A 24570-nucleotide genomic window follows, 5' to 3' on the forward strand; every position below is an offset into this window, starting at 1 on the left:
GGAAAGGACGATGCGGCGGAGGTGAGAATCCAGTGGATTGGCGAGGAGAAGGAAGCGATTGGAAAGCAAAAGCTTGTGAAGCTCCCAATTGGGACGACTGGAAAGGTGGCGAAGGCAACGCTGGAACACATTCTTCCAGTGGAATCTGGGGTGCTCATGGTTGAGCCATGGGACGAGGTTGACGACGTCGAGATTCTAGATCATACTCACTTGTACACGTATGAAGGCTGCAAGATTTCCTTGTTTTGATTGAATCCATAATCAATTGATCTAGAAGTGATCATGCACCCAACTGCTGCAGCTAGGTTCGTGATGGAGTACATAGTATTGGCTATATAGTTTTACATTTGAGATGCAAAAATTTAAATGAGTAAAAAAAAAAAAAATTGTTGTTAATATTTTGTAAGCTTATATAATATTTATTTTCATAATCTACTGTTTTAGTTTGTTTATTCCATCCAAATTTCACTATGTTGTGTATATATATTTCCGAAAGTCTAGTGGAACATTTGTAAACATTCACATAAAAACTTGAAATTCTCAACCGCAAACTTATTCAACTTATTCAATGTTGTTGTTGACCATAACTCGCTCTGAATCTTGGGGAAATACACAAGATCTTTCAAAGCTCCCAGTATTTCCATTTGGCACCTATGTCCACGTGGTAAACCTTAAACTAAACTATAAAATGAATTTACAATTGAATTTACTCTAAAGGTTTTCACGATTGAGCTGCCGTGGTAGAGGTGTTAAGAGCTACGTCAACAAATTTCCCATTTTGCTTGGGCAACTCAATTCCACTCTCCAAATCCGGGGATTCACTCTCTTTGGCTTCCTTCTCGTCGGGCACCTGCCACGTCAGCAAGTTACCAGGCTTGTAATATATGTAGTGGCAAAAGAGCTGGACGGCGCCTCCGGCTAGTCCAAGAACATTGGGAACCTGAATTGAGCAAACTTCGTGGTTAATTCCCTATAAATATTACTGCAAAATCTTACCAGTATGTAAATGTCGTGCTTCAAGAGTGCGTACACAAACCACAGGGCACTGTTGATGAAGACGGTCAAGCACAGGTAAAAAGGTAAGAACTCGACACTTTTGGTCTTGAAAATCCGGTACTGCAAGACAGAGGATTTGTGATTAGCGATGATAACAAGGAAGGTTAAGGTTTTAATCCGCCAACTTACCATCACGGACAAAGGTGACCAATACATTGCGATGTTGAGGACGATGCAAAGAACTCCAAAGATTGTAATCCTCGTGTCCTTGCTATGGATTCCGAGACTTATGCCAAAGCCCACGGCCGCCATGAGCGCCAAGCACGAAAACGTATAAAGGGATGTTCTTTTCTGCAAATTCAAAGGGGGCAAAGTTGGCAAAGAATCGATCACCCTTAAAACAAATCCTTACCAATGCCTTGGGCGATTTCCTCGCGTAGAACAAGAAAAGCAAGACGTAGATCACGTTGAGAACCGTCCCAAGCCCATTGATGGTGACGACCAGCATTGCGTTTTTGTTGATTGGCGAGCCATACAGAACCCAGAGAATACAATTTAGGAGTGAAGCGATATAGGGCACCGATGAGAAGGATTCCGTGGATTTCTTCTTTGCAATCCTTATGAAAGTGAGTCTGCAATGGCAAAGCAAGAATCAGATTGGGAAAAGAGGATCATAGCAAGAAAAAGAGTGAAAACATACATCGAAGACAAGAACATCAACGCTGCAACAACATTCCCAGCCACTCCAATAATCGTTGCTGCGATCGCCATCCTGCTCTAAATCCCGTAACCCAAAGCCTCAGTTTTATAAGATAGGCAATACCTTTTTTACTGGCAAAAAGGCTCCTTTTGGGTTCATAAAATCTTATCCATTCAATTTCTTATCATAGAAACTAATGCCAATTGTATTATTATAATACATGTTAATTATTTTAAGTATATCTTCTTCAAACCAAGCATCTGACTCTTACTGTCATGGAACATAAAATCTACTAGTTTTATAACTTCCACCATAACTTATTATGTACCAATGTTTCAAACCCTCAGCTAATCTGACTACAGTAGTACCAATCCCTTCAATAACCCAAGCCTAATAATACTTTTTTAGCCATCCATTCATTTACCAACAAAAAATTTATCAGCAGCCAGTTAACCATTGACTTTTTATATGACTTTTAACCTTGGCCATCTGCATAAATTTAGTTCATGTCATTAATCTTTGGAGTTTAAATAACAAATCCCCCACTCCTATTTAAATCATCTGGAACAAATTTTTCCTGTCATTGACAGAGATGGTTGTGCAAAGATAGCCAAATTTTTATGGTTATGTGAAGTTTAACAGTAATTCCTTTGATCTTACCCTGGTTCTTCTACACCAAGAGAAAGTATCTACGAACAGGCTGGATGACTGCTCAACTTGCAAGGCTATTTTAGCAATTCCCTTTCATTCCAGTGGGACCAAAGCACCAAAGTTCATGGTTTTTCCACGGGAAATCTTGTAGAAATGGAAGAAGACAACATTGAAATATCGTCATACTTGAGATTTTTCGGCCATACATATGGTTGGTATTGCAAGAGCTAGGAATCTCTTCTCTGGCTGTGCGATTAAATCTGGCTACAGTAGAGCAGTACGAGCAAAATCCCAACAAACAAGTTGTGAGCAAGTCGGTGTTCTTTGTATTTTCCTTCCTCGACATGTTTTCCATGCCTCGAAATGACTCGCAAGCCAATCAACGTTGGAAGAGCAAACGATGAAAACATCAAACAATTGTACAATACGGACCAACATGGAAAAAAAATCAGTCTATCTGATCGCTACAAGTCACCTTCCACGTCAGCGGGTCCCGCTCCACATCAGCTATGACTCGAAACAGCTCAGCATAATTGCCACGTGGATTTTGAGCACACACGGTCTTTTATACCGTGAATTGTGTTTGTGTGTGTGCTCCTTTTTCTTCCCCTGCCCCCCATGCGTGTAGCCTCTCTAGGGTTTCCCCGTTCTTGTGTGCCACTGGAGTGGAATCGCGGCACGCGGCGAATCTTCCGGCATTTCCAAGGCTGTAAGATTATTTAACAGCGCCTAGAATCGCGAGCGCGAGCTGGAAATCTTGCGAATCCGGGGCTACATTCATGGGCGTGGATTTGGAAGTGGGGAGGAATGGCGAGCGGCAGCCTCTGCTGGCCGGGAAGAGCAGCAAGAGCGCTGGTAGCAGCAGCCGGGGCAAGAGACGGGAGAAGCGAGTGAGGGGAAGTGTTCTCTACACGGTGTTTTGCACCATCGTCGTGGCTCTGGGGCCGATCACGTTTGGTTTCTCGGTAAGCTCGCTTTCCCTTCTTCGTGAATTTCTAATTTTGAGAAAGATATATCTAACTGTTCGTTGTTTGCTACTTTTTCCCTCTTTCCTTTTGTAGGTCGGCTATTCATCTCCCACGCAGCAAAAATTGACCGAGGATTTGGGGCTTAGTCTCTCCGAGGTACTGAGAGAACTGTGAAATCTTGTCTAGAAATTCTGCTAACTTGTTTTTGTAGTTCTCCATGTATGGTTCTCTGGTAAATGCCGGTGCCATGGCTGGAGCTATTCTCAGTGGCCGTATAGCTGATCGCTTTGGACGGAAAGGGGTAAGCAGGCCAAACGCGAAACAAAAAGTTCTCATTCTTTTGCTCTTTTTATCAGGCACTTGTAATTGCTTCGATTCCACACATTGCTGGATGGATCTTAAACGCCCTGGCCATGGTAAGTAGCTTCTCGCTGTCAATTCAGCATCACGAAGTTTCCTTTTTGTTCCAGAATGTCGCCAGCCTGTACATAGCAAGATTGCTCGTCGGGTTTGGAGTCGGTGTTATTTCTTTCACTGTAAGTGCGTCAATGTTCGATTTCTCTTATTTAATTTGGAAATTCAGGTACCAATGTACATTGCTGAGATTTCTCCCAAGAATTTGAGAGGAAGCCTGGGTGCTATAAATCAGGTGAGTCCTTCAAAGTATAACTCACCGTACTGATCTTGTATTTTTCGTTTTGTAGCTTTCGGTTACCACTGGAATCTTCTTGTCGTACTTAGGAGGTCTTGTTTTGCCCTGGAGAACTCTTGCTTTAGTTGGTATGCCACGCGCCGTGTTTGCTTTTGAGCACTCTCTAATGCCTGCCTTTTGTTGATCAGGGGTTGCTCCGTGTAGCGTTCTCCTCGTGGGCCTTTTCTTTATTCCAGAATCTCCTCGGTGGCTGGTCAGTCTCTCGCCAACCTTTTCTTTTTCCCTGGTTGACTTACTCGTTGGTTGCTTGTGAAGGCCAAAATGGGGATTGAAGACACTCTTATCACGTCACTGCAAGCATTGCGTGGAAAGGACTCCGATATTTCTTCAGAAGTATCGGAAATCAAGGTAATTCCTTTTGGTTTTTTGTTAGATTTCCACGCTGACACATTGCTTTTGCAAATAGGACGCCGTCGATATATCGTATAAGCAAGAGGCTAATGTAAGGATGTCTGACCTTTGCAAGAAGACGATTTTCCTTCCCCTTACTGTAAGTCAATGTAGTGTTTACGCTTGCATGTTCTATCTAACACGGCTCTGCTCTTGCATGACTGAAGATCACAATCGGGTTGCTATTGTTGCAACAAATTTCGGGCATCAATGCTATTTTGTTCTATTCTAGTGCCATATTCCACTCTGCGGGTATGATCGTATTGATGTGCTATGCTTATTTATTAAGCTCTTTCTTTTGTACAGGATTCAGCTCAAGCAATCTTGCGTCGCTCTCGTTGGCTCTCCTTCAGGTAAATATCCATATATCAAGCCATCACCATATCATAACACACTGTTCTTGCAGGTGGTAATGACCGGCGTGGCTGCTGTGCTCATGGACAGAGCCGGACGACGCCTCCTTCTCATGGTCTCGGGCGCTGGAATGGCAGTGAGCTGCTTTCTAGTCGGATTTGCATTCTATCTGCAACAGCATATGGACGCGACTTCTCACTTTGCACCCTTTGTCGGCAACCTCGCGTTGATCAGTCTATTGGTAAGTCTCTAAAAAAAAAACTAGTTTCTCCCGTGAACTAACATAGGCGTGCTCACAATCTAGGTGTACATAACCTCCTTCGCTCTTGGAATGGGGCCTATTCCCTGGATCATAATGTCCGAGGTTCTTCCCTCACACATCAAAGGCTTGGGTGGAAGCGTTGCGACGTTGGTGAACTGGACTTTCTCGTGGCTTGTGACTATGTCCTTTAATTTCTTACTCAACTGGAGCTCCACAGGTAAAACAAGCTTTCTCCAGAGATATGGAACTAATGCTCTCTTTTTCTCTCCAGGTTCTTTCGCTCTCTTCGCTGGAATGTGCGCGTTCACTGTCCTGTTCGTGGCTGTTCTAGTCCCTGAAACTCGGGGAAGAACACTGGAAGAGATCGAAGCTCTCTTCCAGGAGTAGCAAGGCTCTCGTTCGCGCTTTCATTTCCACCATTCCATACACCAGGGGGATTCGCTATATTCATTACCATAGAGGTGTTCGGCTCGATTTTTTTGTCCCCTCGCCAAAAAGCGTAAATGTTTGTAAAACTTGTGTAAAGAGAAAAAGGTTTGATCTCGAGCTTTCTAGCAAAAACGAATAAAATGCGATTTCCATGAAAAAGTATAAGTAGTGTGGGAACTGAAGAAAAAAAAATCCAAGCTTTCTCATGATCCGCTACGAATAAATGCGAGTTTCATGAAAAATTATAAGTAGTGAGCATTTGGAAGCTCCAAAGAATAGAAAAATCCACATGACTAGAACTTATCTTCCTTGAGGATTGACGAGCTGGGAGAAGACCGCGCTGGCGGAGGCGTCCTCCGAGTAGCCATCGTAGTAATCGTCAGTAACTTCGCTCGCGGTTCGCTGGCTCTCGTTAGAAGCTTGCCCAGGCGCTTGACGAGCGCTGATTGGAACACTAGAAGTAGCACCACCATTCTCCACCGCCCCAGCCGCCGGCGCCGCTACTCCACCGCCAGCATCGCCACCAGCACCACCATTCTCGCGTCCAAATCTCCTCTGCGCGGCCTCCTGGATGTGCAGCGCCGACTCGAGGTTCCACAGCACATCGCCCATGCTCGGCCTCTGGACGCCATTCTCTTGCAAGCACTTGTCCGCGGTCTCGCCAACTTTCCTCACCGACGCCATGTCCGCGTCCTCGTCGCTCCCGGGCCTCCGCAGCGTCGGGTCCAGTATCTCCTCCAGCCTCCCGCTGCGCTGCGCGCTCATCGCCCACTCGGCGATGTTAACTTGCTCTCTCGGCAGCGCCGGATCGATGGCGGGACGCGCGCACATCACCTCCACCATCACCACTCCAAAGCTGTACACGTCCGACTTGTCCGTGAGCTGCTGCCGCCGGAAGTACTCCGGATCCAGGTACCCGAAGCTCCCCTTCACGGCCGTGGAGACGTGCGTTTGATCCAGCATCGGCCCCGTCTTGGACAGCCCAAAGTCGGACACTTTCGCCACCAGCTGCTCGTCTAGAAGGATGTTGGTGGTCTTCACGTCCCGGTGGATGATCGCGGCTCCGGTGTGGAGGTAGTGCAATCCCCGCGCCGCCCCGACCAGGATCTCCAGCCGGTGCCGCCAGGAAAGCGGCTGGAGATCCTCCGTGCCGTAGAGATGGCCGCGGAGAGGCCCCCGGGCCATGTACTCGTAGACCAGGATCATCTCCGACTGCTCGTCGCAGTAGCCGATGAGAGAGACAAGGTGGCGGTGGCGGAGCTTGGACAGGAGCCCGATCTCCGCCTGGAACTCGGCTATGCCTTGCTCCGACCTCGGGTTGCCGCGCTTCACCGCCACCTCCAGCGTGCCATTGTCGATCTCGCCCTTGTAGACGCGACCGAATCCTCCCACGCCGAGGAGCCTTGCCTCGTCGAAGCTGTTCGTGGCCTCGGCGATCTCCTGGAGCGTGAAGTAGCGGCCGTGGCCTCCGGCGCTGGCAGCCGAGCCGGCATTGTAGTAACTCCCGGCGGCACTCCTGGGCGAGCCGGCTCCCATCGTGGAGCCGAGCGTGGTGAGTGAGAAAGCATGGTGGTGGTGGTGGGGGTGGCCGTTTCCCAGAGCTTGCCAGGACGAAGCGCTCGGCTTCTTCCCGCCACCTTTGCAGCAGCGGAAGAAGAAACCAATCGCGAGCGCGATCGCCACCAGCGCGAACACCCCGCCAGCGACGCAGCCGATTATCACACCGAGGTGGTGGCCGCCGTTACCGCCACTGTCCGAGCTCCGCGGCACCACAGCCAGCCCATCCACGCTCCCGGACGAGTCGTTGAGCCGGAAGATCTCCACGCCGTTTAGAATCGCGTCCTGGACCTGGCTGTTCGATCCGGTGAGAGGCCCAACTTGGAGCCGGAGGTTGGCGAGCCCGTCCACTGGAAGAACCAGGAAATCTCGGTAGTAGGGAGTGTTGGCGGCGCCGGTTTGCTGGATCAAATCTAGAGCTCGGATGGCTGTCCGGTTGTTGATGTAAACGCTGAAGATCCTTTGCATTGGAGAGCTGTAGACGAGCTCCGCGAAGTGGAGGCGGACGTAGTGGGCATAGCCGGGCGCGACCGAGAACGCCCACGAGATGTTAAACGCGTTTGTGACGGTGTTGGAGCCGCCCAGGGACCGCGCGGTACCGTAGACGCCGCGCGGCGCAATGTACTCGGGCACCGTGGCCGGGTAGACGATGTCCGGTACCGCCGGCGGCACGGGCACCCCTCGCGCGACTCCTTGGAGGAAGGGCTCGTCCGGCAGCCACGTCCGGGCCTGGGAGGAGGAATCGTTGCCCGGGGCGATGAGGTCCCCGCCCACATTGAGGCGGTAGAGCGTGCGCGCCAGGATCCCGGCGATCTCCACTTGCCGGCTCTCGCTGGCCTCGGGCGAGATCTCCACGACGCTGGGCGACAGCGCGTCGCGCGCCATGGAGATGAGCTCGATGCCGCTGACGAAGGCGATGAAGGAGGCGCTGGGGGTGAGCGTGACGGCGACGGCGGTGCCGCTGGTGTGGATCGTGAACTCCCTCACCACCGGGCTCGATCCATTGCCGGCGGCAATGTCTTCCGCGATGCTGGAGTTCGCGATGAGCAGCCGCGATCCAATCGCGACCGAGAAGCGCGCGCGCGAGGAGGCGTCCGCGAGAGGGGCGAAGTGGAGGCGGACCCAATGCCGTCCCGGGCTGATGGAGAAGCTATAGCTTGCCGGGCTGGTGAATACCCGTGCCGCGCGGTATGGGACGGAGGTACCGCTCGTACCGCGCGTACTGTTGGTCGGCGTGCCGCCGGCAACAAGCCTGGGATTCTCGGCATCGGGCGTCCATTCCAGGCCATTGCCATCGATGGCGCTGCGCGATTCCCCACAGCTGATCCTAAACACATCCTGTGGCTTCCACTGCGCGCTGGATCGGCCCAAGAGCGCGAGGAAGGAGGCGAGAACGATGAAGAAGAAGAGGGGATGATCTGGGCGAGAAATTGGGCGATTCCCTCGATCAATTCTCATCTGGGCGGCTAGAATTCGCATACCTGTGACCCGCATTGCCGCGACTTGGAGCTCAGATCATGGGAGGAGCCGCGCTCGATCTGATCGAAGTGGAACCCTATAGTGTTTGTTTTTCTTTTCCTCTCTTCTTTCCGAATCGTGCGAGAAGGGCTCGCCGCATTGGGCGGTGGTTTTGGCTGGATCCAGTTCACTCCACTGGCAGTACCAAGCGCGTCCCCATTAGATCTAAGCAAAACAGAGACAAATTAAAGGTTCTTTTTCTTTTAGGGTTCTTCGCGAATTTAGGGTTCCTCCCTCTGTTTCTAGGGTTTGTGGATCTTCTCACTTGCTGGTGACCGCGGCGCCATCGCTCAGGGACAAATGTGGCTGCTGCTGCTTGCCCAGGTGCTGTTGCTGATCGATCAGGGCCGGGAATGGCGCGGCCAGGAATTGAAAGGAATCGAGGCCCGGGGGTGGATGGTGCCATTGCGGAAGAGGCCCCGCCAGGAGGAGCGTGTGGAGCAGTGGGCCGGCGTTCATCACCGCCTGGAGCAGCTTGCCGCGCTCGGGGAGATTTCGCAGCATTAGGTTGAGATTCATCTCGGTGGTCGCGTGATCTTCCACGGCGGCGGCGGTGGGATCCTCGAATTTCCTGGCCGAGGGATCGAAGTCTCTCACTGCCCTGGCGTAGTCGCTGTGCTGCTGGAGGGGCGTGAGGATGGAAGCGAGCGCCGAGCCATTGTTTTGGAGCGAGGAGCTTAGAATGGTGGTGGTGGCCGGGGAGAAGAGACTTGGAGGGAGATGGGGTGGAGGAGGATCGAATGGGCTTTGTTGCTGGAAGTGGTGGTGATTCTCGGCATTGGAGTCCACCATCGCGGCAGACGCTGCCACCAAGGGCTCCACGCTATACAGCGAGAATCCACCATCGCCACCACGATCATCGTCCACTTGCGCAGCTCCTCCTCCTCCAAGCAAAGTGGCTTGATCCTCGCGGCTGTTCTCGAAGCTAGGGAAATCAAACCACTCGGCGGACTGATCGTGGTGATCGTTGAAGCTGCTGTGGTGATCCAGGGGGCTGTCAGCGATGAAGGAAGCGGCGGCGGCGAGGCTGCAGCTCGAGATGCTGGAGCTACACACCACCACATTGCTTTGGAGCTCCATGAATCTCTGGATGGCTTCGTCGCGCTCCCGGCGCGCGATCACCAAGAGCTCCTCCAGCTGCGCCACCTTAGCTTTGTGGACCGCCGCCTGGGCCTTGGCCGCTGACCGCGTCGACTCCAGCTCCAGCTTCGCCGCCATGATCATGCTCCTCAGCTCCTCGACGCTCTGGATGGGTTTTGCGATTCGTTCCATCGCCAAAGAAGGATCACGATCACGTAAGAACACACTCGAGCAGCGATCGATCGACCAACCTGGTTGGAGCGGCCGTTTGGCGAAGAGCTCCCAATGCTTCCATCCATGGATGAAACGCTAGCTTCCATCTCTCATCGCTCCTCCCTCATGCTTGAAAGGAAGATGGGTTTCCAATTGTGGAAGACCAACGGCTTTAAAAGCGAAGACCGCATTTAAATCGCTACTCCTACTATTTGGTAAGCAAATTAAAGCCAGTTTACCACTAATTCACGCACCAACCGTCCGGGTCAACTCTAAAGTCAACAATTTTGACTTTTAAACATTGTCTGTTGATGCGTAGAATATTCTTATATTATATTGTTGGTCAAATAACGCTTAGACAACGAGGTACTTCTTTTGAGTTCTATTGGATGGTATATCGTAGCAAAGCAAAGGAAGAAATAAAACCTTGGGCAGTCTTTCGTTCCCTAAGATTCCTGGTGAGTTTCATAGGGCCGTGCGATCTCAGTCACGAAGTTCCAGTATTGGATATATCCATCTTGGAGACCATCGATTCAAGAAAGAGCTTTCCAAGCCCTCGGGGAAAGCTGGGGATTCTTCCTGTTGCTAGGACATGGAATTCGGATGAGGTCGGTTTTGCGACCAGCTTCGAGGCGTCCAAGAGGCAGCCAGGGGCAGCCTCGCAGGTCCACACCTCACCTTGCGATCCAAGCAAGCTTCCGGCAAATCTGGCGCGCGACAGAGACGTCTCCACGAGTTATGGAGCGGAGGTCACCGCTCTGTCCAGGCGGCTGCTGGAGCTCTTCTCGGAATCGCTGGGACTTGGAGCGAGTGAGCTAGTTCACATGAGGCTGAATCACTGTCCTCCCTGCCCGGAACCATAGGAATGAAGCCTCACTCGGACATAAACGCCTTCGCGATCTTGGGAGGGCCTCCAATTTCTCTCTTTTGTTTGGATTCTATTGATTGAGTTTTCTTCTCGATCGATCACGCGTTAGATCTCTCCAATGGCGAGGAGTGGTCAATCCCGAAAGAGATCGAGTTTCCATCGTTTGCTTCTATAGTCCCGGTCTGGGTGCTCGCATTGGGCCCGTAGCTTGATGCCCTTTGTACGGAGAACATACCAAAAGCCTTCAAGCGGGAATTTGGTTTAATAAAGAAGAAATGATAATATTTTTGTTTGCTTGTTTATTATTTGAATAGATAAAGAAGCTGATGGCAAGCTTTTCAACTCTAAAGTCAACAAATCTGTCTTTCTAGCGCATTTATCTGTTTGCGCATAGGATTTTTGGAAATTAAAACATTGCCTACTATTAGATGCGTGTCAAATCTAAGGAGTGACCAATACATGTCTTGGTCATTTGATCGCGAGGCATTCTCCTTAAGTTCGCGTTCTTTTAGATCGTAGCAAAGGGGAAAAAAGAATCATGGGCAGTCTTTCGTTCTTCAAGATTCCTGGTGAGTTTCACAGGGCTCCGGATCCACACCCATGGAAAGATCTCGATCACGAAGTTCCAGTGGTGGACATATCCAGCTTGGAGGATACCGACTCAAGGGAGGGAGCACTCCAAGCTCTCCGGGACGCCTGTGAGAGCTGGGGATTCTTCCAGTTGCTAGGACATGGAATTCCCCGCGAGCTCAGCGACAAGATGATGGAGGTGGCCTACAAGTTCTTCGATCTTCCCGCCCAAGACAAGCTCGTCTACTGCTCGGACAATGTCTTGGACGATGTCGGTTTTGCGACCAACTTCGAGGTGTCCAAGAGTCGGCGGCCAAGCGCAACCTGGCAGGAGTTTTTCTTCCAGATGTGCTCCCCACCTTGCGATCCAAGCAAGCTTCCAGAAAATCCCGCGCGCTACCTAAACGTCTCCACGAGTTATGGAGCGGAGGTCACCGCTCTGGCCAGGCGGCTGCTGGAGCTCTTCTCGGAATCTCTGGGGCTTGAAGCGAGCGAGCTCGCCGGGAGATTCGAAGGCGAGCTCATGTCCATGAGGCTGAATCACTATCCTCCCTGCCCGGAGCCACAGCTCACCATTGGAATCCAGCCTCACTCGGACATAAACGCCTTCACGATCTTGCAGCAGGACGTAGAGGGCCTTCAAGTCCTTCACGATGGAGCGTGGGTGACTCTCAAGCCTTTGCCCGGAGCTCTCGTGGTCAACGTTGGAGACCAGCTCCAGGTATGCTCTTTCTTTCTTAGATTCTCTACATTGAGTGAGTTTCTTCTCGATTGATCGCATGCTAGATTCTCTCCAACGATAAGTTCAAGAGCGTGGAGCATCGAGGAGTGGTCAATGGCGAAAGAGCTCGAGTCTCCATCGCCTGCTTCTATAGCCCCGGTCTGGGTGCTCGCATTGGGCCCATCCCGGGGCTTGTCAACGAGGAATGCCCCGCGAAATACAAAGAAAGTTTGTATGGAGAATATGCCAAAGCCTCTCTTAGCATGGAGCTCAATAGGAAGAGCGCTCTGTCCACTCTCAAAGTTGACGTATGAAAAGGTAATTTTGTTTTCGAACAAAAAGAGAATCTTAAGCTTTAGAAAAAGCAAATCCAAAGGTTTAATAAGACCATCATTCTCAATACATAACACTTCTGTAATGTTTGAGATAAATGGTGCCTCAGGGGAGATCATAGTAGTCGCCTGTACCACACAAGCACCAGCTTGCAAGAACTTTCATCATGTTTTGTCACAAAAAGAGATTATTTTGAGAGGTTTACTCCATGCTTGTTCTTGCCTCTGTGGTGCTTGCTATGATCCAATGCCAGGCCGCCGCACCACAACGCAACCATGTAACGCTCAACACCACTCCGTTTCTTGGCACTGCCTCCACGTTCTTCTGCCCGTGCCACCGCTTCTACTGTTACAGCTCTTCGTTATTTCATCTCCCTGGAACAATGCCGCTTGCTCTTGCCACACTTCACTGGGATTGCAGGACCAAAAGCCCGAGCTGCCAAGCACTCTTTTCAACCTCTGGAATAAACACTGGTGATCAGTAGTAGCAAGGTGCCTTGTTTCAGAGCGCAGAGATCTGGAAACGTAGTACTTTCCATTAGTTTGAGCATGCGGGAGTTCTCTAACCAAGAAACGTGTTTATGCTTACTTGCGAAGGCACAGAGGAGCACAGACTACGAGCCTCTTCTGGGGCAGCGATAGCACTTTGCGAACAGTCCAAACTCGTGAGCTTGGTTCCTTAGCACGCTGATGCTCGCCCACGTTGCAAAGCCACCGGCCATGATTGCCATCCAAAGGATGGCTCCCAAGTTCATGCAGTGGAGGCTTAACCAGCTCATGCCAAACGGAGGCTGCTCGATTGCATTCTAAACAGCAGTGAGGTTAGATTAGTCTTGAGAACCGTGGCAGAGGTTTCATGCAGTACCTTTTGAGATTTGGAAGTCCAATAGACGAGCACGGACGCAGCACAGGGAATGACGTATAGCCAGGTCATAAAAATGGACCCAGCCGCCGAGCTCAAAGTTCCATAAAACGGGAACATAATAGCCACCAACAAGGATGCCATAAAGACTGGAGTTCTGACCAACGTTTTCTTCCAGTAGCTTGGAGACTGATGAACTTTAAACCACTTCTCTACAATAATATATAGAGGCTGTGACAAAATCCCATACTGGATGAGCTGCTCAGCACGGCCGTCAATAGTATAGATAGAGAACCGCGTGTTTTGGGTTGAATACCTGGTGTAGGAGCATAAGAACCACTGCCGCATCACGAAATTTTGTGCGTGGGAGCATAGAGAAGACATTGTACTGCACGTTGTCTCCGAAAGCCCAGTAGACGCTTATAATCGAAAACAGCACCACAGGTGTCATGAACAAGTCCGAATAGAGAGAAGTCAGCTTATATTTTGAAGGTTGCCACATCGCATCCATTAGCTCCCTGCAAAGTAAAGATTCAAAGTCGAGTCTAGAACTTGAGTAAAAGCTTACACTGGGATCGCATGAGCTCCAAATATGATAGTGCTAGCAAACCCGTTAAAGTAGCTCCTGATGCTGTGAGGTGCTGTGTGCCTCAGGTCGTCATCCTGCACGAAGCTTGGCTCAGAACCGCTCGAAACACACAATATATACCTGGTGAATTGCCAAAGAAGCAAATGCCATATACAAAGCAGTGTAAACGATCATCACAAGACCGGCGAAAGACCACATTCTATAGTTCCGAAGGGAGGGAATGAAGACAGTGGTTGCAAAGCATGAACCGAGGACTAAAGTCCAAGTTCTTCGTTCTAACTTGTCATTGATGTAGTATACGATGCTGCAAACATTCGAATTTGAATGATTTGGAACACCGAATTCATCACTTACTTTCCAACAGCAACCATTTGAATAGCTGCAAAGCTGAACATGATTCCAAAGTTAAATATCAGTGTGATTGTTTCCCAGCGGCGTCCTAAAAGACCGCCAAGAACCTCGTGCATCTGCTAGACGTAAAGACGTAAAAAACACCAGTTTCTTCGTGAAAAGCCACTCACTCCACCTGTATAGTGTGGCGCTTGAAAGAGTGGGGGTCGTCTTTCAGCCTATTATGACGATACTGCAGGTACAAGGTGTTCATCATCCAAGCGCTCCAGCAGCCTACAGTAGACTGAATCAAGATAGCAAGTATGCCAGAAACAAATCCCATTTGCGACATTGCAAAAGGTAGCGATACTAGCAGTTGCGATATCTGTTAACAGATACCAGAAATTCCAGTGGAAGTAAGAAAAACAAAACCATACCTTGGTTGTCGACATGTTCAGCCAGGCATCAAAGGTAGAACCCCCATCGCAAAAGACCGTCGAAAAGAAACGCGAAATCGTGGGAGTAGAACCGAAGGAGATGTAAATGCCAGACGCACTAGCGTCAGACGAAACATGAAGATGATTTGCTTCTCCAGTCTCTGCATCGGCATCATCGTAGGAGGACATCCTTAGATCTTGCGGCAGGGAAATCTAAAGTTTTTGTGCATACCATATTCTAAAGTCAAAAATTGTTGTCAATGTTTGATGGCGTCTGACGTTATAAGTATGTTCTAGCGATGATTTCTTCCGCCATCCAAGCAGCTTCTCATAAAGCTGCGCCACTAAGGTATGACGGAATGAGATCATCAGCACCTGGGCGTTATTTACAAAACATATTAAAACAATTACGTCGTACTACGTATTTACGTCCGGTCAAGCTGCTTCCAGAACACGTAACGTTCAAGTCGGTCAAGTCGAGGAACTTTACCAATTGAATCTGTGCCAAGGTCCTACAGTGAAAGCAATATCAGTCAATCTCCTCAATCGTCACTCCGGCACTCACCTAAAGAAGCCGAGGAGCCCTGAGCGCACCGAGCAGCATGGAAGACGAAAGTTGGATGAAGCTCATATTGATCAACCAGGGACACTTCATCTCCTCGTCCCTCAAGGCCTTGGTGAAGCTCAAGGTACCTGACATCCTCAACAAAGCCGCACCCTCCTTGCTCTCCCCAGTAGAGATCTGCGACCAGCTGCCGCTGCGCAGCAAAGCCACTCTAGATTCTTCCGCATCTCAGCTGGGTCGACTTATGCGTGCTCTGGCCATGTTTGGTGTCTTCCAAGAGTGCCCCTCGTCAGAGGGAGAACAGAGGTATGGCCTCAACGCCGTCTCCAAGCACCTAGTCACAGAAGGCAATAGCGAGTCAATGGTACCATCGATGATGTTTTTCCCGAAGCAGTATAATGTATGGGACTTGTTACCTGACGCTATACTCGAAGGTGTACAGCCAGGCTCCAAAGCTCATGGTGGAAAGTCGGTGTTCGAGCTGGACCCAGCCATCGTCAAGGTGTTCAACACCGTCATGTCAGCTTACACGAGACGTACCATGCGGCTCGCTCTGCAAGTTTACGACGGCTTCCAGCATGCGGAGGTGATTGTGGATGTCGGTGGCAGCTTGGGAGCGTCTCTAGAAATCATCCTTGCCAAGTACCCGAACGTCAAAGGGATTAACTTCGATCTCCCAGCGGTCGTGGAACACGCTGCAAAAGTACAAGGTTCGTCACAAATTTGTATGTGTCTTGGAATGCACTTACTATCTAATCTTCAGGTATGGAAAACGTCGGAGGAGACATGTTCGTCTCCGTTCCTCAAGGAGACCTCATGTTGCTGAAGGTAAAAAGATGTCTACGGCCAAGATGGAAAATCTAAGAGCTAGACTTTGGCATTTACTTTTGCAGTGGGTTCTACACGACTGGAATGACGAAAAAGCTATCAAGATCCTTGAAAACTGCCGCCAATCACTTGCAGAGGGGGGCAAGGTGGTGGTAATTGATGCACTTCTGCCGGAGGTGGCTGAAAAAAGCGAGGAATACAGCCTGGCTGACAAGAATGCAGTTTTGTATGATCTAGCTATGCTAACAACAGGAGAAGCAGCAAAGGAGAGAACTTACAAGGAGTTGGAGCAAGTTGCGATGGCTGCCGGCTTCTCCAGCTTATCAGTCAGAGCTAGAGTCGACTCTGCCTCCATTATCGAGATCTATCCTTAAAAATTCCAGACAATCAGTGCAATCGAGATATTTGTGAAACGCATTACCTGCTTGATGCTGTTGCTGGTTGCTGTTCGCGAGAAATCACGTCGTCCTCTGTATCGTCACTGGTTCCATCACTAAAGTCGTTACTGTCGCTCACTTCTGCCGGATGATCACTTTCATAAGTTGTGTCCTCCAGTTCTTCATCGTTAACGGCCTTGGAAAGATCCGGCTCAGCCTCAGGCGAGGAATCTGGAGTACAAAGACTGCTCCGGCTTCTTCTTCGCGGATCTGTTAGAGGTAGCAAGCTCCGCTTAAGTGGTCTCTTCTTCCTCGAAACAAGCGCCAGTTCCACGTACTTCCGACGCAAATCAATGTACGGGGACATCTCAATCTTGTAGTCCCAGTGGTAAGCTTCCCTCAAGAACACGAAGTAATAGTTGTTGAGCCGTTCCATGGCGAAGAACAGCGACTCCCTCCGTAAAAACTTGGCCAAGTCCTCTGGAAGCTGGAGCTCGTCTTTGAGAATCGCTAGATCTCTCACATTCGCTCGCTTCAGCAACGTCAAGCTTAGAAACTCGTGACAAACCGCGAGAGACCGCTTCCGCGCCTCTGGCGAGCCATCAGGATCGTCAACTTTACCACCACGCTCGTATGGAGAATCAAACCGGCGCTTCTGGAAGGACAAGAGCTTCAGGTATCTGTCCCTTTCCATCTCGCAGTTGTTCTCGAAAGCTACTCGAAAGCTGTGAACATTTCCCTCGCAAAACTTGTCCTTGCGGCTCGGGTCTATATGTTTTACCCCCCGGAGCTCTCGAGCCGTGACCGCTAGCGCTGGATCCCAAGCCCCCAGCTCCAGCATCGCGTCGTCCTTTTGGTTCCTGGTGATCGTGAAAAAATCCGGGAACCTGACCAGGGTGGTGGTCTCGAAATCCTCGGAGAAGCCAAAGCACGGCTTGAGAATGCTAAGCTTCTTCACTGGAATCCTCCCTTCCTTGGCCATCATCAAGAGCTTCCTCAAGACCTGGACAGCATACGGCTCGTGCTGCTTTAGAACTTCCTCCTCCCTCTTCATGAGGTGCTTCATCGTCTCGGTCAGCTCCACAATCTTACGGGACTCCTTGTCACACATCTCAAACATGAGCCGGAATTTCCTCAGAAAGAAGTCGGAGTCCCTGTTGCGAAATCCCAGCTTCTTGGCGATCTTTTGAAACCGCGCCTTTGAGACGAGCTCCTTGGCAGCCACGGCCCCGGCCACACGATGGATGAGCCGCATTTCCTTCTCGCGCACGGCGAGCTTGGCGTAGGTCATCGCGTCCTGGCCGCCGCTGAATCCGCCCATAGATCGCTTGCTCGAGACCATACATCCTGTAAGAATGCGAATCCCTGTGGCGGATCCCAGTACCTGGCGTTGCCGCATCGCGCTTGTAAAGCCCTAAACCTTTCTTCCCGGAAGAACCCTAAAAAGAATAGCTTTTTAACAGTGAATCATCTAATCTAACATAGATAAGACAATATTATTGTCCTCGTATATCTAAGGTGGTCCTCGAGCAATTTGCACACTGCTTGCAGAGGTCGCACTTATCCTTGCCCAGGTCCTCTCGCAAACTGCGCATGTCCTCACCCAGTTCCTGGTGCAGTTTGTGCAGCTCCTCACTCAGTTTTTTGTGCAGGTCCTCGAGCAAATCCTCGCCCAATTTGCGCAGGGCCTCCAGCAACATCTCGCCCAAGTCCACAGTCTCGCTACAAATCAAAAGTCAACCAAAGATGAGGAACAAACAAACTTACGTGATGGGTGGATTTCATTCACACCCTTTAACTTGCAGCCGTCTTCGAACACTCTGCAGTGCTGTGTCATGGGACACCAAGATGTTAACAGTAGTAGTGCTATCATTAAAAGTATTTGATTCATGTTAGTCGAACAGCCATGAGCTCCTGCTGGGCAAAAGCCTGGAGGATCGAATTCCACGAGAAAATGTCCCTGTGTGGCATCCCGGGGAAGAAGAAGGCCGCGTAGGCCTCGAATTGCGTTGCCTCGGAGAATGCCTGTAAAAGGTCTGGATTCGCGGTGTAGACGGCCTCCGCATCCCTCCATTTGCCATACATGTAACGATCATGTTGGAGAGGTGTCGATTCGGCCAGTAGCTGGTCTCCAGGATCCGCGCGTGGATCCTCCTGGCGTGAGCCAAATCCCTGGCAGACCCTGTTCATACAGGGCCGCGGGATGTCGTCCACGTGAACAGTCAGATGGATTCCAAAGATTCGCATCTTTCTTTGCATTGCAAATCTAATGAGACGGGAACTCCTTCACTGTCTTGGTGTTGAGCACTGCAATCCGATAAATCCCTGTCTCAGGATCTACATTCATCGTCTCAATGCTAGAGCATCTTCCAAACTGTTTGTGAGCAGATTGGCCACAGTGAGCGAGAGGCAGAGAAGTGGGCTCGAACGGGCGGCCGGAGAAAGGATGCACTACTTCCTGAGGCAATCTAGAAACGAGCGAAAGAAATGCAGTACCAGGAGCGGCACCACCACGCGCATCCACATAGGCTGTGGACATCGAGTCGCAGGAATATGCCCATGAACAATTCTTCCTCATCGACCCGATCGAAGGCCCATCGCCATACTACCTCGCGATAGGGAGAAAGAGAAAATATGTGGAAACTTTTGGGGGACAAATCCCAGAGCGCCTACGAAGGAGTGTGTCTGTGTGGATGTTTGTGAGTTGGGCCCGTTTCCGCACTATTCTACGTTGACGCTGCCGACAGGTGACACATGTAACTTCATGAACACCTGGGAAACTAGCGAAAACATCTGTGTGTTTATACATGCGCTGATGGCAGCGCTCATCATTCTAAGTTTTGATTTGATCATAGAATGTTATTTGTTGTGATATTTAGCTGTCCAGAATCAGACCTGCGAGCTTGCGGCTCCTATATGGAGCTGCATCCCTCTTTTGTTCATCTTAAGTTACTAAGTTTGTAGGCTCGACCTGGTTGGGAGTCTCACTTACTGAGAAAAGAAACTGTAAACTAAGAGTGCAAGATTTCCCAGCGCTTACTTGATTGCTCATCTTTCCACTTTGGTTTGCAACAAATTGTTGCTGTTTATTTTTTCCACTTTTCTTGCCTGATTTCTAGAACTTCGGATAGCAAAGAAATGACCGAAGAATCATTTGCTTCCAATCTCAGACATACCGTCGTATATATATCTTTCTAGTTGTTTTGAGAAGATTAAAAGTGCGCTTAGCAACCAGTGACATAATCCGCCTTGAACTGGCAGCCGTCATTGTAAGTCTTGATACCACACTTGCCGCAGTTACGAGCACGGAGTTCGTCAAAGGCAGTGATCATCTCAGAGCCATTGAGGTCGCAGTTGGAGCCAGAGACAAAGAGGCCACAGTGGCCAGAGCAGACGCCGCTGGAGCCTTTGTTGCCGCCGGTGAAGTAGCGGTTGCTAGGCTGAATCTGGCGGCGAGCAGCATCACAGTCGCTCTGTGCGAGATCCTTGCACAGTGTAGAGCCAGCGCACGAGAAGGAGTCCTGAGCATGAGAGCCTTGCAACAACATGATGATCATGAGATTCACAACAAGTAAGACATTGAGAGCTAGCGCCATGCTCGTCGACTTCATGGTTACTAAGTTACTGATAGATCTCGAGCCCATTATTTGTATGGTGTGGGCTGGCATAGAAGCGGGTCTAGCTTTGCTTCCAGCAAGACTTCCAAAACTTAGGCGGTCAAGGAGGAACCCATTTATTAATGCATACAGGTCACAACTTGACGACTTTCACATAGATGGACACGTAGAAGAAAGTTCTATAGAAAGCTTCAGTTGTATTTTATTAAAATCTCATTTGTCTTGTTAAAAATTTGCTCTTCTGTCACCGGCAATAGTGTTTATACATATCAGCTCGATCTACATTGCCGAGCCACCGAGTCCATTGGCAGGCTAATGGCCTCATTTTGATCATAATATCCAGTGGCATTTTCGAATTGTCCTTAGGAATAGTATTAGTCAAGATCTAAATAGGTAATACATATATATATACATACATATATATGTTATAATTATATATACACTTAACTAAATAATATTAAGAGGAGAAGCTTGTAATATCAGCTTTCATACATAGTTACAGGAGTCATTGTAAAAAGAACATTAATCACTGTTTGGTGTTGGGTGTGAGGAGTATATGTACACAGGACTGGGGGGTCAATTTTCTGGGCTCCAGAGGATCTGCCAAAGCTTTTGCTACCAGGAATTGAACTTGGGTCTCTTGGGTGAGCGTTGAGTATCATGAAGATTATCTTAACTGAATAAAACAATTCCATCATTGCCGCAGTTGAATCCTGAATGCCCCTCAGATCCAATGCACATTCCAAAGAGAGAGCTTTGCTTGCCCTTGCCTTGGGAGCGGCCTTAATGGGCTGTGGCAACAGACACATGGAATAACATTATTCAAGGATGAGAGGGTTTTCTAGAACCTGGCAGTTGTCAGCCATGTTCTCATAGAGAACCTGACTTGATCTGATGGCTGCCAATTGCTAAATCTAGTTAACAGGCGAGCCACAGCCTGTTAATGTAGGAGAGTGTATCGGGAGTCAATTGTCTACATTCTCCAGTACAATTCAGGGAAGTGGGTCATTGAATCCATGACTTTTAGCTATGTCCAATCTTGGCTACAACCAGAGCTTTAAGGGAGAGGATCACTTCTATAACCTAGACACCATGCGTTGGAGTCGGCAAGCAGTGAGCCAGGATCCATTCGGCTACTAGGACTGCAACAAGTATCCAATATGGTATGGAGGCCAGAGGATTTCATTGGTATACAGGGAAGCTAGAGAAGGATGAGGAGCTTGGTAAATGGGTCACCCTCAGCCATGGTCACATCTGGGAAATACTAGTGGCCACTTTGTGACATCAACATGGAAAGTGAAGAATGGATGGCTTATTTTGTGATGGTAATTTTTTGTGTCTTAGTTTATATTATGGTGTACACCATAAAAATGCAGCTGTCATTTATACTATTACCATCTCATCTGGTTGCCGAAGAAACCCTACTTCGCTTTTATACATTAGATCCAAATGCCTTTAATCTTAGCCTTCTTGACGTTCAATCTAACAACCCTAAACCTTCGTCTTTCGCTAAGCTGTTCAAACGAACATGTGGAACCGAGGGAAAGCCCGGAAGTTTAGCTATTGCGCTAAGATCACCCTGATGTCAAGAATATGGTCAGCGTATGGAGGATTTTCTTGCTCTCCTCTCCGTCAACATTTCATTGGTATGTGGAGTCTCTCTATTAAGCACACCACACGATCGCGATCATTTTACTTGTCTCCGCCACCAGAAAAAGCCATGGACATTGAAAGGTAGCACGAACGGATACCCGCGTCTATTCCATCAGGTGAAACCAGCATGGATCACCGAGTCTTTCCTCGCTCTAGCATCTCACGTGATCTGGCACTGTTTTGCGCAGTTCTACTGCTGCCATGGACTGCTGCATCCATCGGGACGATGAACACTCTGAGACCGATGTGGAGCAAGTCGGACAATCCGAACTGGGACGGCCGGGCTCCATACAGGAATTCCTTCGCGCTGTGATTGCTCGAGGCGGGAACACTCATGCCATCGTGCTCAGGTACTTATCCAACGCAAAAAAACACAGATGCTCCAAGCACTCCCGAGCTCCGGTGGCTACTTCACTTGCGGACTTAGCTACGAGAGCAAAAACCCATTTTGCTGGGGGAATTCCACGATGGCCGTTCCATCGGTTTACAGGAATGTCAGCCATAGCAGCTTGAGTGCCGGACAGGATCACGTCTGTGCGCTGAGAAGCAGTGGAAAGATAGACTGCTGGGGATCAAACGTGGACGGGGAGCTAGACGTACCGAAAATCGCAGCTTTGTCATGGTCTATGGCTACACTTGCGGGCTCATCAAGACTGATGAAGCGTTTTGCTGGGGATGGGACGCTCCATCCCGTTCACTGCCCAGTGGTACCACCATTGGTGCTTTGTTCTCCGGAGGAACACACGACTGGTAAAGAACAGTAGCGCTCCGGTTTGTTGGGGATATAACGACCACGGACAGGTCCAGGGCCGGTTGACGACCCAAGCATTTTCTTCGCTAGCTTTGGGACTGTTCCACACTCGTGCGGGATAGTGACGGACACAGGGAACGTAGTCTGCTGGGGTGACAATGCTTTCAACCAGACGAATGCCCTGAAAGGCGAGGCCTTTTCAGTCATTTCAGCTGGAGACTACTACACTTGGAGCTTGACAGATCAGAGAGGCTCAAGTGCTGGGGAAACTCGGTTGAGTTCGCAGGAGCAAGTATCAAAGTGACCCAAGGATTGTGTACAAGTGACGCATGTAGCAAGCAGCAGTACCAGCTTTTGCAAGCTGGCTCGAAGAGGTGTCCGGTTGCTGGCGATGGAGTGTGTCTCGAGTGTTTACGAGGTAACAAGCAGTGCACGAGAACCGAGCCAACGAAATCGCATGACTCAAGGAACTTAGCAGTGGGATTTTCCATGGGAGGAATCTTCATCCTTGGTGCTGCTGCTTTTACATCGGCGTATTTTCTTCGGCGACGACCCCAGCGTCCATTTCAATGTGGCTGTTTACCTTGGCGAAGGAAACCATCCACATCGGAGGAATGGGAGGTTCTAGCAAACAGGCTGGTGACTTTCAGAAGCTCGGAGATCATCCACGCTACACAAGGCTACCACTCAGACATGATCGTCGGGAAAGGTGCCAGCGGAGTGGTGTACAAGGCTGTTCTTCCGGATGGACGAGCGCTGGCTTTGAAGAAATCCCGTGCCGGTGACAAGTCTTTGATGAAGGAGCTGTCCCTGCTAGCCAGATCACCACACTTATCTCGTGAACTTGGTGGGATACTGCGCTCAAGAGCAGCTCCTGGCTTTCGAGTTCATGGAAAACGGCTCGCTCTTCGACTGCCTTTTCAAGAAGCCAGAGATCAGGCTGGAAAGTTCAATTGTAAGACCATAGCTTGTGCAAGAGAACACCACAAGGTTGGAATCAATGGTGAGATCTTGTGAAGCTCTAGGAAGAAAGTATGCGTCTCCAGAAATACTCCATCGAGATGTGAAGCAGCAAACATACTCTTGGAGGGGGACTGGAACACACACTTGTCCGACTTTGGCTTCTCCCTCTCGACGTCGGGGAGTAGCACCCGGTTCATGACAGGTGGGAACACCAGGCTACATGGACCCGGAGTGCAAACCATCAAGTTCACCACCAGAAGCGACGTCTACAGCTTTGGAGTGGTGCTGCTGGAGCTCCTCACAGGTCGACAAGCGATTCAAAGCTCGGAGAAGAGCGTGGTCTTCTCGAGCACGGTAAGAGCAGCTCTTTCTCGCTGCTTGATCCGAGGATTTACGTTCCAGAGAACTCCGCAGCGCTGGAAGAGGTGCTCGAGCTGGCCCTCCAGTGCACAAGCTTTGATGGCGATCTTCCTCCCAGTATAAGCGGTGTTGCGAACACTCTGGAGCGTGTGTTGAGCACAGTGGTGAGACGTCCCCAGCGAAATTTAAGCATTTTGAACATTAATGTACGCTTAAACTTGTGGTTTACTTTGAATTTCCCGCCAATGGCTAGGAGCCCTGGGTTTCTCCTAGTCAGCGATGGAGCTCCTCCAAAATCACAACTGGTATCCTTGATTTTTCTGTGTTTTTTAGTGAGATTTGGCAACACGTTGTGTAGACATCTCCTTTTTCTCTGTCCAGATCCCAAGCGCGGGGATGAAAAGTCAGCGTTTTGGAAAAAGTCTTCTCAGCATCCAGTCGAGGTGAGCTAGACCTTTCTCTCCGGGGAAATGGCTCTTGGATGTTCTTCTCGATCCATGGTCTCACTCCTGGCATTGCTTTGCATAGCTCTTCTGCCATGGACTTCTCTCTCCGTCGGGACGCTGAACACTCTGGGACCGATGTGGAGCAAGTCGGACAATCCCAGCTGGAACGGTCGGGCCCCCTACACGAATTCCTTCGCGCTGTGTGTGCTCGAGTCGGGAACTCTCCTGCCATCGTCTCAGGTACGTTTCCAACGCAAAACAACACAGATGCTCCGAGCACTCCCATGTTTGCTCTGAGCTCTGGTGGCTACTTCACGTGCGCGCTTAGCTACGAGAGCAAGAAGCCATTTTGCTGGGGGAATCCCAACTCGACGGTTCCATCGGTTTACAGGGATGTGAGCTACAGCAGCTTGAGCGCTGGACAGGGTCACGTCTGCGCTCTAAGAAGCAGTGGAAAACTCGACTGCTGGG

The 24570-nt window shown here is 49.7% G+C and overlaps 9 protein-coding genes across 15 annotated transcripts; 3 read left to right on the forward strand and 6 right to left on the reverse strand.

Moving 5' to 3' along the window:
* Positions 1–721: 721 nt before the first annotated feature.
* On the reverse strand, positions 722–1767 carry LOC9658431 (bidirectional sugar transporter SWEET1). The gene is made up of 4 exons (XM_024669670.1): positions 1712–1767; positions 1409–1628; positions 997–1116; positions 722–850 (listed from the first exon to the last, which is right to left on the reverse strand). Exons 1-4 carry the CDS (start codon positions 1765–1767, stop codon positions 722–724), a joined length of 525 nt encoding a protein of 174 aa, XP_024525438.1.
* Positions 1768–2946: 1179 nt separating this feature from the next.
* LOC9659653 (sugar transporter ERD6-like 4) lies at positions 2947–5621 on the forward strand. 2 transcript variants are annotated; one of them, XM_002964677.2, is made up of 15 exons: positions 2947–3312; positions 3409–3471; positions 3527–3616; positions 3672–3731; positions 3786–3851; positions 3899–3964; positions 4020–4095; positions 4156–4220; positions 4283–4375; positions 4434–4517; positions 4585–4669; positions 4724–4770; positions 4824–5012; positions 5076–5250; positions 5305–5621. In XM_002964677.2, exons 1-15 carry the CDS (start codon positions 3127–3129, stop codon positions 5418–5420), a joined length of 1461 nt encoding a protein of 486 aa, XP_002964723.1. In that variant the 5' UTR covers positions 2947–3126; the 3' UTR covers positions 5421–5621. The 2 variants fall into 2 exon arrangements, with proteins under 2 accessions (XP_002964723.1, XP_024525314.1); XM_024669546.1 differs by having other exon boundaries at positions 3672–3851.
* Positions 5622–5670: 49 nt separating this feature from the next.
* Positions 5671–8687, reverse strand: LOC9658432 (receptor-like protein kinase THESEUS 1). Its single transcript, XM_024669545.1, has 2 exons — positions 8501–8687; positions 5671–8437 (listed from the first exon to the last, which is right to left on the reverse strand). The coding sequence occupies exons 1-2, from the start codon at positions 8511–8513 to the stop codon at positions 5763–5765; spliced, it is 2688 nt and encodes an 895-aa protein (XP_024525313.1). The 5' UTR covers positions 8514–8687; the 3' UTR covers positions 5671–5762.
* A 111-nt stretch (positions 8688–8798) lies between these two features.
* Positions 8799–9755, reverse strand: LOC112344605. The gene is made up of 2 exons (XM_024669671.1): positions 9478–9755; positions 8799–9360 (listed from the first exon to the last, which is right to left on the reverse strand). The coding sequence occupies exons 1-2, from the start codon at positions 9753–9755 to the stop codon at positions 8799–8801; spliced, it is 840 nt and encodes a 279-aa protein (XP_024525439.1).
* Positions 9756–11236: 1481 nt separating this feature from the next.
* LOC9659654 (flavanone 3-dioxygenase 2) lies at positions 11237–12799 on the forward strand. The gene is made up of 3 exons (XM_024669672.1): positions 11237–11989; positions 12055–12297; positions 12743–12799. Exons 1-3 carry the CDS (start codon positions 11237–11239, stop codon positions 12797–12799), a joined length of 1053 nt encoding a protein of 350 aa, XP_024525440.1.
* On the reverse strand, positions 12492–15216 carry LOC112344638 (auxin transporter-like protein 3). 3 transcript variants are annotated; one of them, XM_024669776.1, is made up of 11 exons: positions 15105–15216; positions 14772–15051; positions 14540–14700; positions 14299–14487; positions 14127–14239; positions 13893–14076; positions 13752–13846; positions 13500–13701; positions 13187–13441; positions 12911–13127; positions 12492–12838 (listed from the first exon to the last, which is right to left on the reverse strand). In XM_024669776.1, exons 3-10 carry the CDS (start codon positions 14552–14554, stop codon positions 12936–12938), a joined length of 1245 nt encoding a protein of 414 aa, XP_024525544.1. In that variant the 5' UTR covers positions 14555–14700; positions 14772–15051; positions 15105–15216; the 3' UTR covers positions 12492–12838; positions 12911–12935. The 3 variants fall into 3 exon arrangements, with proteins under 3 accessions (XP_024525544.1, XP_024525543.1, XP_024525545.1); XM_024669775.1 differs by lacking the exon at positions 12492–12838 and having other exon boundaries at positions 12840–13127; XM_024669777.1 differs by lacking the exons at positions 12492–12838; positions 14540–14700; positions 14772–15051; positions 15105–15216 and having other exon boundaries at positions 12840–13127; positions 14294–14383.
* On the forward strand, positions 15111–16359 carry LOC9658433 (caffeic acid 3-O-methyltransferase). Its single transcript, XM_002964679.2, has 3 exons — positions 15111–15814; positions 15868–15932; positions 15998–16359. Exons 1-3 carry the CDS (start codon positions 15142–15144, stop codon positions 16304–16306), a joined length of 1047 nt encoding a protein of 348 aa, XP_002964725.1. The 5' UTR covers positions 15111–15141; the 3' UTR covers positions 16307–16359.
* LOC112344637 (protein ROOT PRIMORDIUM DEFECTIVE 1-like) lies at positions 15703–17732 on the reverse strand. 4 transcript variants are annotated; one of them, XR_002991780.1, is made up of 4 exons: positions 16354–17732; positions 16211–16296; positions 15854–15944; positions 15703–15799 (listed from the first exon to the last, which is right to left on the reverse strand). XR_002991780.1 is itself a non-coding variant. In XM_024669774.1 (2 exons), the coding sequence occupies exons 1-2, from the start codon at positions 17706–17708 to the stop codon at positions 16287–16289; spliced, it is 1365 nt and encodes a 454-aa protein (XP_024525542.1). In that variant the 5' UTR covers positions 17709–17732; the 3' UTR covers positions 16181–16286. The 4 variants fall into 4 exon arrangements, 1 of the variants encoding a protein (XP_024525542.1); XR_002991781.1 differs by lacking the exon at positions 15854–15944; XR_002991782.1 differs by lacking the exons at positions 15703–15799; positions 15854–15944 and adding an exon at positions 15976–16011.
* Positions 17733–19533: 1801 nt separating this feature from the next.
* On the reverse strand, positions 19534–19905 carry LOC9659655. Its single transcript, XM_002965016.2, has one exon. The coding sequence runs from the start codon at positions 19903–19905 to the stop codon at positions 19534–19536; it is 372 nt and encodes a 123-aa protein (XP_002965062.2).
* Between the last annotated feature and the right edge of the window lie 4665 nt (positions 19906–24570).

This window comes from Selaginella moellendorffii, unplaced genomic scaffold, assembly GCF_000143415.4.
Source record: "Selaginella moellendorffii unplaced genomic scaffold, v1.0 SELMOscaffold_5, whole genome shotgun sequence".
Classification (NCBI taxonomy): domain Eukaryota; kingdom Viridiplantae; phylum Streptophyta; class Lycopodiopsida; order Selaginellales; family Selaginellaceae; genus Selaginella; species Selaginella moellendorffii.

Coding starts and splice junctions, on each gene's coding strand:
- LOC9658431 (XM_024669670.1), bottom strand. CDS start 1,767: ATGGCGATCGCAGCAACGATTATTGGAGTGGCTGGGAATGTTGTTGCA. Junction 1,117..1,408: donor GGAAATCGCCCAAGGCATTG/GTAAGGATTTGT, acceptor TCTGTCTTGCAG/TACCGGATTTTCAAGACCAA. Junction 851..996: donor AGCACGACATTTACATACTG/GTAAGATTTTGC, acceptor CTGACGTGGCAG/GTGCCCGACGAGAAGGAAGC.
- LOC9659653 (XM_024669546.1), top strand. CDS start 3,127: ATGGGCGTGGATTTGGAAGTGGGGAGGAATGGCGAGCGGCAGCCTCTG. Junction 3,852..3,898: donor TCGGTGTTATTTCTTTCACT/GTAAGTGCGTCA, acceptor TTGGAAATTCAG/GTACCAATGTACATTGCTGA. Junction 4,221..4,282: donor CAGAATCTCCTCGGTGGCTG/GTCAGTCTCTCG, acceptor TTGCTTGTGAAG/GCCAAAATGGGGATTGAAGA.
- LOC112344605 (XM_024669671.1), bottom strand. CDS start 9,755: ATGGCGGCGAAGCTGGAGCTGGAGTCGACGCGGTCAGCGGCCAAGGCC. Junction 9,361..9,477: donor CACGATCAGTCCGCCGAGTG/GTTTGATTTCCC, acceptor CTCGCTGTATAG/CGTGGAGCCCTTGGTGGCAG.
- LOC9659654 (XM_024669672.1), top strand. CDS start 11,237: ATGGGCAGTCTTTCGTTCTTCAAGATTCCTGGTGAGTTTCACAGGGCT. Junction 11,990..12,054: donor ACGTTGGAGACCAGCTCCAG/GTATGCTCTTTC, acceptor ATCGCATGCTAG/ATTCTCTCCAACGATAAGTT. Junction 12,298..12,742: donor TGTCCACTCTCAAAGTTGAC/GTATGAAAAGGT, acceptor CTGGGATTGCAG/GACCAAAAGCCCGAGCTGCC.
- LOC112344638 (XM_024669776.1), bottom strand. Junction 13,847..13,892: donor CTTCTTTGGCAATTCACCAG/GTATATATTGTG, acceptor AGCTTCGTGCAG/GATGACGACCTGAGGCACAC. Junction 13,442..13,499: donor TTCTTATGCTCCTACACCAG/GTATTCAACCCA, acceptor CGTGCTGAGCAG/CTCATCCAGTATGGGATTTT.
- LOC9658433 (XM_002964679.2), top strand. CDS start 15,142: ATGGAAGACGAAAGTTGGATGAAGCTCATATTGATCAACCAGGGACAC. Junction 15,815..15,867: donor ACACGCTGCAAAAGTACAAG/GTTCGTCACAAA, acceptor TCTAATCTTCAG/GTATGGAAAACGTCGGAGGA. Junction 15,933..15,997: donor GAGACCTCATGTTGCTGAAG/GTAAAAAGATGT, acceptor TTACTTTTGCAG/TGGGTTCTACACGACTGGAA.
- LOC112344637 (XM_024669774.1), bottom strand. CDS start 17,708: ATGCGGCAACGCCAGGTACTGGGATCCGCCACAGGGATTCGCATTCTT.
- LOC9659655 (XM_002965016.2), bottom strand. CDS start 19,905: ATGGCGCTAGCTCTCAATGTCTTACTTGTTGTGAATCTCATGATCATC.